Source organism: Hyalella azteca, unplaced genomic scaffold (genome assembly GCF_000764305.2).
Source record: "Hyalella azteca isolate HAZT.00-mixed unplaced genomic scaffold, Hazt_2.0.2 contig13331, whole genome shotgun sequence".
In the NCBI taxonomy this organism is placed as follows: Eukaryota; Metazoa; Arthropoda; class Malacostraca; order Amphipoda; family Hyalellidae; genus Hyalella; species Hyalella azteca.
In genome coordinates, this window is record NW_025943257.1 from 215,777 (window position 1) to 226,182 (window position 10,406).

At 38.5% G+C, this 10,406-nt stretch overlaps 1 protein-coding gene across 1 annotated transcript; it reads left to right on the plus strand.

Moving 5' to 3' along the window:
• Window positions 1-1,563: 1,563 nt before the first annotated feature.
• On the plus strand, window positions 1,564-5,486 carry LOC108681681 (monocarboxylate transporter 13-like). The gene is made up of 6 exons (XM_047883604.1): window positions 1,564-1,779; window positions 3,196-3,466; window positions 3,700-3,920; window positions 4,209-4,350; window positions 4,665-4,859; window positions 5,356-5,486. Exons 1-6 carry the CDS (start codon window positions 1,564-1,566, stop codon window positions 5,484-5,486), a joined length of 1,176 nt encoding a protein of 391 aa, XP_047739560.1.
• Window positions 5,487-10,406: the final 4,920 nt, after the last annotated feature.

Here is a 10,406-nt window from a genome sequence, read left to right on the forward strand (position 1 = left end):
CATCACATTGTTGATGCTTCGTTGAAAATTTGATAAACCAGATGAATGCATCGTAAAGACGACCTTAAATGACGTTTACCAGCGACTCAGAAACAACCTTCGAGTGTTCCAACTATCGGTAAGAAAAAAAAGTAGCCAGTCTACAAAAATTTCGATGCTGTATTGCTGAATGAGCGAATGAACTCACCGTCCACTTCACTTCAAATTTGTGACTGAAATATTGATAGTTCGTTTTTTTATGACGGCCGAATTCAAGCGTTATAATCTCGACTCATCGCATAAACGCGAATTAATTATTCATTAAATTCATCTCATTCTCTGTTAAGGCACTTCGGCAGGTTGAAAGGGGTTAAAGCTATAGGGGTTTAAAATCATATTGTTTACGATGGTCGTCCATGAACTATAATTCAATTGAAGACAAACTGTCGAAAAAATATTGCCATTAAAATCTGTGGTGAAGGTACAGGGAATACATTCAGAAAGACTCGTCGGTGTCAGTACTTTACAGTACTTGGGCAATAACAGCCGTTGATTGCTAGAGTTAGTTTGAGAAACTGCATGAAATGAAAATTATTGATTAGGTCAAGTGTGTATGTAGACAAAATGCTTCCTGCTGATAAATTGCAACAAGAAATACCAAACTAAAATTAATCTAAACTCTATTGACTATCGTAGTGAAACACAGAAATTTGGAAAAATACAAATTATTTAATTTGAAATCAATAAAATAATTGAATCCTTCCGGGAAAAAATAAAGTCTTGAAATATTATAAAATTTGTTCGACACACCGAGAAAACTTTATCAAGTTAGACATATTTTGACCAGTGAGCATAGACCGTCTTTTTTTATCTTATATAACTCATGATTTGAAAATTATTAATTAGTTTCAAATATCAAAAATGATTTGAAAATGATAAAAAGTTAAATCTCCTTTCGATCATACGTAAGTGGAACAAATGATCGCGTGACGTTAAACATGTTTAATTAGATTCGAACATGTGTTACATCGAGTAGTGAAAAGTGCATTGCATGAATGACTTATATTTCAATTTTATTATCACCAGACACATCAAGCAGTAATGCTACTTGAAGCGATTTCTAATTTAAAGCGTCATGCGTTAGCTGCAGGACAATAGCCACTTGTTTCTTTGATCGGAACAGCTGTCCAATTGATTTATACAGCCTTGACCACGATAAATGAATGCTAATTACCACCCACGTATCACTAATACTTATTTTCAATGAGGCCTGGCAGAAACATTGTCAATACTTAATCAATAATTAGTTGCACAAACTCAAAGCACTTGCGACGTTCATTACGGTAGCCATCAACAGTATTCTGGCACATTTGCGTCTGAAACAGTGCCGCGAACATAGCCGGTGTACAGCAACGCTGAAACGTTACATACCAAAGACACTTATGTCACAAAAAATATAAGCTGCTTTATGTACGGCAAAACTTTTCCCTTCGGTCGTTCGCTCAAATTCACATAAAAAATCTATCTTAAACCCACAATGAAAAATTATAGTATATATTTTACGTGTGGATCAGCAAGTTAAACATGATTTATCCGGCATCGGAAATAGCTGCAAATAGTCCCGATTCCAAAATTTGCCACAAAAAATTTAGCAACAAAGCTTTCAAAGCTCTTGTTTCATCTCGAGGGTACGGCACAAACGATGATGAAAACAAGCTCTATAAGGGTTCTTCGTGGCAGCAAAGTCTGCTTGATGGAAAATGGAGTTGGGTGGCCCTCATGATGGCTTTTTACATTCAAGTAAGTAATTTGACTGCCTCCGCTTCTATTTATGCCAGAAAACTTAAATTAAATATTATTGTTGAGTAAAAAAATCATTCATATGTGCCTTACCGTGTGCAGAAGACCCCATCCTTGTTGGCTAAAGCAAAGATGTTTTATATTTCTGGCAACTCTGATTTTCATTCAGCTTGCTCTGGAAATGAAAGTCCTTGGTATTTATTTGGCTCGACAGCAAAAAATCTATACACATAAAAACTCTTCCGATTATTAATGAGTGCTAATTAATAATTTACGGGCTATGTTGTGACTATTTCTCATTTCAAAAGATTAAAGATTTACGTCCCTTTTGTCTTAGTTTTTTTCTAGATGAAATATAAGGAAAAATGCTAACAGTTCAACACTCCACTATCAACATTTTTATAAAAACCTTCAATGCAAATACTAATGAATGATGTGCGTTGGGAAGAAATCAGCTGCTTGAATCTGATTTTTCTGGTATCTGATAGGGCCGCAAAGAGCCTGGATTACAAAATTTACAACAAAAAAAAAATACTAAGGAACAACTCTACGCAAGCACTTTTTTCGATGAGCTGAGTCTCGCTTCATCAGTTTTATCGAAATCATAATTTAATCTTTGTCGATGTTCATACCCACGACTGAACTAATACAATTTTCAAGATGACATCATCTAATCGTTCAATGGAAGCTGCTTCAATTGCTTGCTTTTTTACATAGATTAATTAACAAACTTATTGGGTTGATTATTTTCCAGTTGTACTGCAGCCTACTTAAATTTCTACATTACACTGATAAATGACAATTGAAATTTATGTACGTTAATTTTTAAAATTAGTATAGGTTGGCAGAATTTTTTCTTTCAAGCAGGTTTCATTGAAGACCAGAGAATTTGTTTTATTCGCAATTTTCTTATTAGTTTTTTCAATATATCGAACAATATTTTTAGTTTGAACTGGCAAATCGAAAATCAGGTTACCGATGGACATTTTTATTTCGTTAACGACGTTTCGAATGTTTCTATCAAGATAATGAATGATAGAAACATTCGAAACGTCGTTAACGAAATAAAAATGTCCATCGGTAACCTGATTTTCGATTTGCCAGTTCAAACTAAAAATATTGTTCAATATATTGAAAAAACTAATAAGAAAATTGCGAATAAAACAAATTCTCTGGTCTTCAATGAAACCTGCTTGAAAGTTAATTTTTAAATAGCCATGCAAAGACTAAAATTAAAAATTCTGTAGGTAAAATGAACAGCTCGAAATTAAAGAACTGTAGCTCACAATTGAAGAGGTCGATGAAATTACTCAATTGAGCCAACTTGAAGAAGTTGAATATCATGATAATTTGTAATTAAGTTGAATCTTCCGCCGAACTACATGATATACTTATATTTTCACGTACAATTTACAGGTCATTGTTGGCTTTTTGTCTTCATGCTTCGGCGTATTCTTCAGCGAAAAAATGGCTTCGTTCTCCGCATCATCATCACTGAGCAGCGGCATTTTCACGTTGCACATTTTCTTCTTCGACCTTGGCTCGCTAATTTGCCCGGACATCGCCTCCAAGCTCGGCCACAGAAGCACGACCTTCGCCGCTCTCGTCACGGCCTTCTTCTCCTTCGTCCTGCTGGCGCTCTGTGACGGCCTGGGAGTCATCTTCGTTTCGTACGGCATAGTACTTGGTGAGACTTCTCACTTCAAAGTCTCTGCAGGTTCGAGAATGTTTAGCTTTTCAATTCATTTCATCACCCATGCTCAAATAGGTTGAAATATGATAGCGTATATTGCAAGATCTATTATCATATCCTGAAGAACTTTTCAATGCCTGACAGATATGTGGAATAGTTACACATCCGACTGACACATCAGTTCACTAACACCTAATATGCCTAATCTTTCTTTGGCTCCCCATTAGCGCTGAGTGGAGGCTTTCTGTACAACGTTACCCTGCTGATAGTGCCGATGTACTTTGAGAAGTACAGAAGACCTGCACTTTCCTGCATTACAGTTGCCATGTGTGCCTCGGGTGCGATCTCCCCGCACCTCGTGCGATACCTCATAGACTTTTACGGCTACTCGGGAGGCTTGCTGCTCTACGGTGCCTGCTTCCTGCAGGCCTGCGTGCTCGTCGTCCTAGTGAGGCCAGCACGAATACGTCCTGAAAAAGTTCCTGATGACATCAATTACAAACACCAGAGTTTGGAAGAAATCACTCCTAAGGCTGAGAATTGTCTTTCATTGATATGGAACTGTTCTTTTAATTTCTATTCAACATTCAAAGTTTGGCTGACAGCTAAATTAGAAACCTTGAAAAACGAAAACGTTCTTATGATGGCATTAGCTCGTGGCCTCTTCCTAACAAGTTGCAGCAATTTCTATTCGTTTTTGCCTTTTATTCTGCAACGTAATGGGTTCTCGCCCCAGTTTTCAGCTCAATGCTTAGGGAACAGTGCCATGATGGGCACATTAGTTCGCATTGTAGTCACCCTGACAGTGAACCATCAACGCTTCCCAAGAAAAGCTGCGTTATGCGTTGCCTCAATAATCGCTGGGGTCTTAGACATAGGTAAGTGTTTCAATAAATGAAATGTTTAAAACTGCTGAAATACTTGCCAATTAAAAATGCTTAAACTCAATCGAGTCGAGTCGACGATAATATAAAAAATTCAAAATTTGCTGAAAGTTTAGTACGAGTATTACAACTTTGATCGTGTACACAGCACGATCGCGTCTAACCTAGCCTAAAGGCTTCGAGTGCACACAGCGTGGGCGAGATGATATCAGGACTTCTTTGAATGAATAAGATGTTTGTTGCATTTTTGGCTACAATTAGTGTAGTAAAATCTGTCATTGGAGTGCAAAACAATTTTTCTGACACAGGGTTCATTTTCTCTCACGGGGACGAGCACGTATTGACAGCCCTCAGCGTCGTGCACGGTTTGGGGGTCGGCATGTTCTCTAGCATTTTCTATGCCATCCTTATTGACATCGTCGGACTGGAACTTTATCCTCAATGCCTTGCTGTCTTAGCAATTGTCCTGCTCGTGACAGACACTTCAATGTCTCCAATTTTAGGTAAGTAAACCAACAATTGTCTAGCTCAAATGCGGGAATAACAAATATTATTTACACGAAAATTATGTTAATTTTAAGAAAATTACTCTAATAGTAACAGTAAATTGAAGCTGGTATTGCAAATTAATTGCAGAACGAATCATTTTTAAATCATTATTCAAGCCTCACTACCAACTACCAGTTGTACTAGATCACATCACAGGTTTCGCCACATTCGAATCCTTTGTCAGGGTTGCATGAGGGTTTCGACACATCCGTCAGCCAGAGCTTAGATATCTATTATGATATATGTATGTATATCTGAATAAACTTATTGTCAGTTCAATGATAGAACTGGAACTTTGTTGCGATGAATTTATCTGAGTAAATTTAGTGTAATTTTACAGTAAATTTATAAATATATCCTCCTCCAAAAGCATTCACCGATTGTTGATTATAGTGATGTTTAGTAACCTGTTTCACTGTAAATCTTCGGCATTCTATTTTCAACTTGCAGGTGTGATCCGGGACTTCAGCGGCTCCTATTCGGCGGTTCTAAGTACCTGCGCTGCGCTGAAATTCTCTGCCGCAATTTTACTAGTCATCCTCTTCGTCAGAATGAAGAAATCGCTCAACTCTAATAACTGATTTGGGATACCTAATTAATATAAGTAGCAAAATGATCAACTTACTGTTGATCAACTTACTGTTGGCACTGCTTGCTAAGCATTGAGCTGAAAACTGGAGCGAGAACCCCTTACTTTGCAAAATAAAAGGCAAAAATTAATAAAAACAGCTGCAACTTGTTTGGAAGAGGCCACGAGCTAATACTATCATAAGAACGTTTTCGTTTTTCATGGCTTTTAATTTATCTCTCAGCCAAACTTTGAGTTATGAATATAAATTGAAAGAACAGTTCCATATCAATGAAGGGCAATTCTCAGCCTTCGGAGTGATTTCTTCCAAACTCTGGTGTTTGTAATTGAAGTCATCTGGAACTTTTTCATGACGTATACGTGCTGGCCTCACTAGGGCGACGGAGCACGCAGGCCTGCAGGAAGCAGGCGCCGTAGGGTACGCACACAGTGAAAGCAGGTTGCCAGCGTGCTGGTTACCTGCTCAGGCTGGCGCCTGAAACCATAGAATACAGAAGCCTATTCGTACAGGTTTTCACTGTGAGCACTTACATTATTATCCTATGTTCATTCTTGTGGCAGGTTGGAGCAGGTTGCCCGCGCGGGCAAACCTGCTTATCTTCTCTGTGTGTTGTAACAGCCTCTCTATCATATAAATAAAAACGTCCTAAATTCTCAAATGGATTTTAAATTCATCTCTTTCGCTCACACACTAAATCTTCAATACAGTTCTCCCACATTGAATTTCTCATAATGTTAAGACATCTCTTTTTTGGTAGTTAAATAGTGTTAAAAATGTGCAAACAACCACATCCGTTCCATGTGACGAATCTTACGAAGGCAATTGCACCAAGTAGCCCATGAGATCATATTCATACTTCCAGTACTTCTACTTAAATTTCAAATATTATGAATATTGATATGTATACATTTAATTGAACTGTCAACTCACTGTATTCCAGGTTATTTAATTAATTTCAATACGAAAAAAAAAACATTTACGGTTTTTTTCGCATTTTCTAGCATATCGCTCCGTAGCCTAGCCACCGTCATTGGAAGTTTCGAAAGTACGGCTGGTCAATGAGTTGGTATAGGTGAAGAACTCGGTTTTGTGTTCGTGATTTTCAAGCGAAAATGTCCGTAATGATTAAAATCTACATGCTTTAAGAATATCGGCTTCGATGAAAAACGCACACTTTCCTCCTGTTGTCGTTATTCGAAACCTGAAATATCGTTCATGAATTTCTAATTGAATTGAATTTCAACTTCTATCTAAGGCAGAAGAGGCGATGATTAAAATGTCGTTTTAAACACATTATAGCAAGTAGCACGTTGCACGAAAGAATTTGTAATACGTATGCATCCTAAAATTGTCAAGTTCAATGGAAAGTTCGGAAATTTATCCTCTAATAATTTGTAATTCTTCGAAAATCAGCCAATGCATAATACTTTGATTTAGCCCTGGTACCAAACCCAATGATAAAACGAAAAACAAGCTTATAATTACAGAGAACGAGCTACTTAATTACTTACGGAGTTGAGCTACGATTTGTAACCTTAATTGTTTGTAAGCGTTTCTCTTGCAGCGTCTCGGTGACTGCTTGACTGGCGAAGACTGAACCCAACCAAGCAGTCGAACTCTTGAGTGAACTGGAATTTCCACACAATGGATCCAGCTTTCTCGATGAATTAAAAATTAGAACCTGAAATATATGGACACGAGCAGCTAAAATAGCATGATCATGTCAGCATATACCTCAAGTTAAAAATTTCCATTGCTGCCATCTTCCAAAATCTTTGAAGTACAACTGAGTTGTCTAGATTCTAGAATACCGGCAATCCTGGCATCAAGCCGACTATATATACGCGTAGTGCCGGTATCGGTGTCGTCACTGTCGTGTTTTTCAGTGAACTCCACTTTAAGAACCAATGTACATGAAAACTAAGAAATTTTTAGTTTCTAATGTTTAGCCTTTAAAATCAATTATTTTCAAGTCTAATACTTCAACAGTTCACGTTACCCACTACGATTACAGGATTGAATTAAGCAACGTTCGCCGTTCAACGTGTGATCATCACTAGTATCACTAGCGAACTGCCGCCGGCGCTGGGGCTGGGCGCAGGGAAGGCAAACGAATGTGTAGGCTCACTCACTCAAGCTGCATCACGTTAAGCAGAAATAATATTCCAACATTTTACAAGACTAGCGACAAATTTTGCCCTGCGAACATGATAAAGTAACTATGAGGAACAATAACCGTAAAGAATTGACCAAATTTTGTCATCGATGTTGTTTGAACAAATTATTAAACTATTTTTTAATTCGTTCAAAAAGTAGTCTGGTGCCTGAGCAGAGTTATGTACATTATGTATGACACTCAGGCCAAGTAACGCCCTGTAACCGCCATTGAATAAAACGATCATAATTCAATGAAGGAATTATATGAACCGCACCACAACATGATACAATTGTGAACCTCATCTGAAAATATTGAAAATTTGTAGACCTTGTTTGGATAACTGAAGGAACACTATTCAATGCCTTTTATCAGGTAATGCACTGTCATCACAATATCAAGCAGTTTCATCCCAAATCATGGCGACCTGAACATTAAATAAAATACTTGTAGGCCCTGAATGCAAAACCGAAAGTTCATCTGTTGCTTTTTCTGCCAATTAATAGCTTACTTATTAGTTATGTAAGTTATGATATGGATTTGAAGATTAGTATCTCTTGGAGCTGAAAGCATTAATTTTTTTGCTGCCACGTAAATATCAAGTATTTTTCTTCTCTTGCACCCCTAAATCATGTTTCCATGCCTTCAAGCAGCCTGTGGTTTTTAGATATAGCAAAATAAATTAAGATATTTTTGCCCTATAATTAATGAAATTACTATCTACCTACTGCAAGAAATTTCAATTTCCTACACGATAGGTCAAGTAAAGATTATATTTAAGATACACGAAGTTTATTCAAGCTTTCTTTTTAGTTTCCGTTCTTCATTAATCTTCGTTAGTAACGAGGTAGTCCAGGTGCGAGATTAAGTTTTGGTAGGAATGGAACAGGAGGCGAAACCCACGTCTTCGTACAAGTAACTTCTCGCGTCAAGAAGAACGAATCGACTGGACCGGCTGCAGACGCAGAATTTCAATTTCCTACACGATAGGTCAAGTAAAGATTATAATAAAGATACGCAAAGTTTATTCAAGCTTTCTTTTTATTTCCGTTCTTCATTAATCTTCGTTAGTAACGAGGTAGTCCAGGTGCGAGATTAAGTTTTGGTAGGAATGGAACAGTAGGCGAAACCCACGTCTTCGTACAAGTAACTTCTCTCGTCAAGAAGAACGAATCGACTGGACCGGCTGCAGACGCAGTAATGGGCGTAGGCGTACTTTATACTGTACAAGGCAGAACTGTTAGAATAGTCGCATCGTAAAACTGGCGTCAGAAAGTTATATAATTTGGAAATACATCATTATTTATCAATTAATGCAAGAAATTGGCACACACCTAAATCTTATTGAGAGTTAGTGTGTAACCGTGGTTACAGCTGTCAGGCTAAGAAATGAAATCCTATCAAAGAGGAGGGTAAAGTAGGAGGAAGGCTCACCAGTAAGGACAGGCAGGACAGTAATAGGTTCAAATGCTCAGGAAAAGGTGAGAAGAAGGAAACCCTAAACCACCATCTACCTATATTAGCCCCTGATCAAATGATCTAAGTAAAGTTTAATCCACCTTTAGCGTCCCAATGGAGGTTAACCCCAACGTAAACTATGGTGAGCCTCAGTTAAATCCTACCTAGTTTATAACAAGATAAATAAATATTAAGTTAAACCTGCTATTACCACATTCACACAAAATTATAAGACAGTAGAAATAAAGACTTAGCAAGGATTAGGAGCCTGAAGTTTTACGACGATATTTGGCCAGGTATCTGAAATCAGGCTGGTACGGGAGATGTTGCTGCCACGGCTGCCAGTTCAAATCTAAATGAAATTACATGGGCGCCTCCTCGTCATCTGGCAGCAAGTGAAGAAGGAGATGCGCAAGAGAGTGGTAATTTCTTACACTACTACGAAAGCTTAAAAAAATTGTAAATTCAATTCACATTTCGTTTCATCATATGTCTAAACACACATACGCGTGTACATACATCGACACCATTCCATGAACGGGTGATGGTCATGGTTCGCTCAAATACTAGCATCTGATGAGGGTCGCCTGCCCAAGACCACCACTGCCCTGGATGTACATAATGGACCATCATGATTCCTGCCTTCCGGAGCGTAGCCTTCAACACTTCGGTAATTACCTCAACACTTCGACAAATTACCTCGGTCGAACGGTAATTTGTCGAAGGTCGATAAATTTTGGCACAGAACTATGCTATCTGAAACCTAACCTCAGATGCAGTGAACGTAAAATTACGTAATTTAACGATGCCCGGAAGTCATATTCGATCCGCGGCCTGGTGGTGCACGGCAGGTTCTATGCGAGGCCGGAGGAGGACAAAGCCAAGTGGTTCACTGCTGATTGGTGGATGTCCGGAGAGATCCAAGGCGTTCGATTCAGGGCTTATTGGTGCACAAAATTGGTGGCGCAGGGCTGCGCTCCCGCGTCTGACATAGTATAGTATAGTATGTTCGGCATTGAAGAATAGGCCTGGATAGGCCTGTCGCCGATTCTTGTACTTTTCTTGACCAGACTGGCCTTTTGATCAAATCTTTTCAACGGACGCCAGAAAAAGATTGAACAGCGCTTGACTCCCCGTCACTCCAGTCTCGATGGTCCGGAATGCCTCAGTCCGGACTGAAAAAGCCAGTTTTTCAATCGTCAGTCTCGCAGAGTCTCATAGTGGAAACGGGCCTTTAGGTACACACGCATCAACTGCAGACATAACTATGTTCTTGATGAATGACCAAGACTCCGCCA

Excerpts from the sequence above, each read along its gene's own strand:
- LOC108681681 (XM_047883604.1), top strand. The coding sequence starts at position 1,564 with ATGATTTATCCGGCATCGGAAATAGCTGCAAATAGTCCCGATTCCAAA. Across the intron at positions 3,467-3,699 it reads TTCGTACGGCATAGTACTTG|CGCTGAGTGGAGGCTTTCTG; the intron begins GTGAGACTTCTC and ends GCTCCCCATTAG. Across the intron at positions 3,921-4,208 it reads CCTGCGTGCTCGTCGTCCTA|TTTTCAGCTCAATGCTTAGG; the intron begins GTGAGGCCAGCA and ends TTCTCGCCCCAG.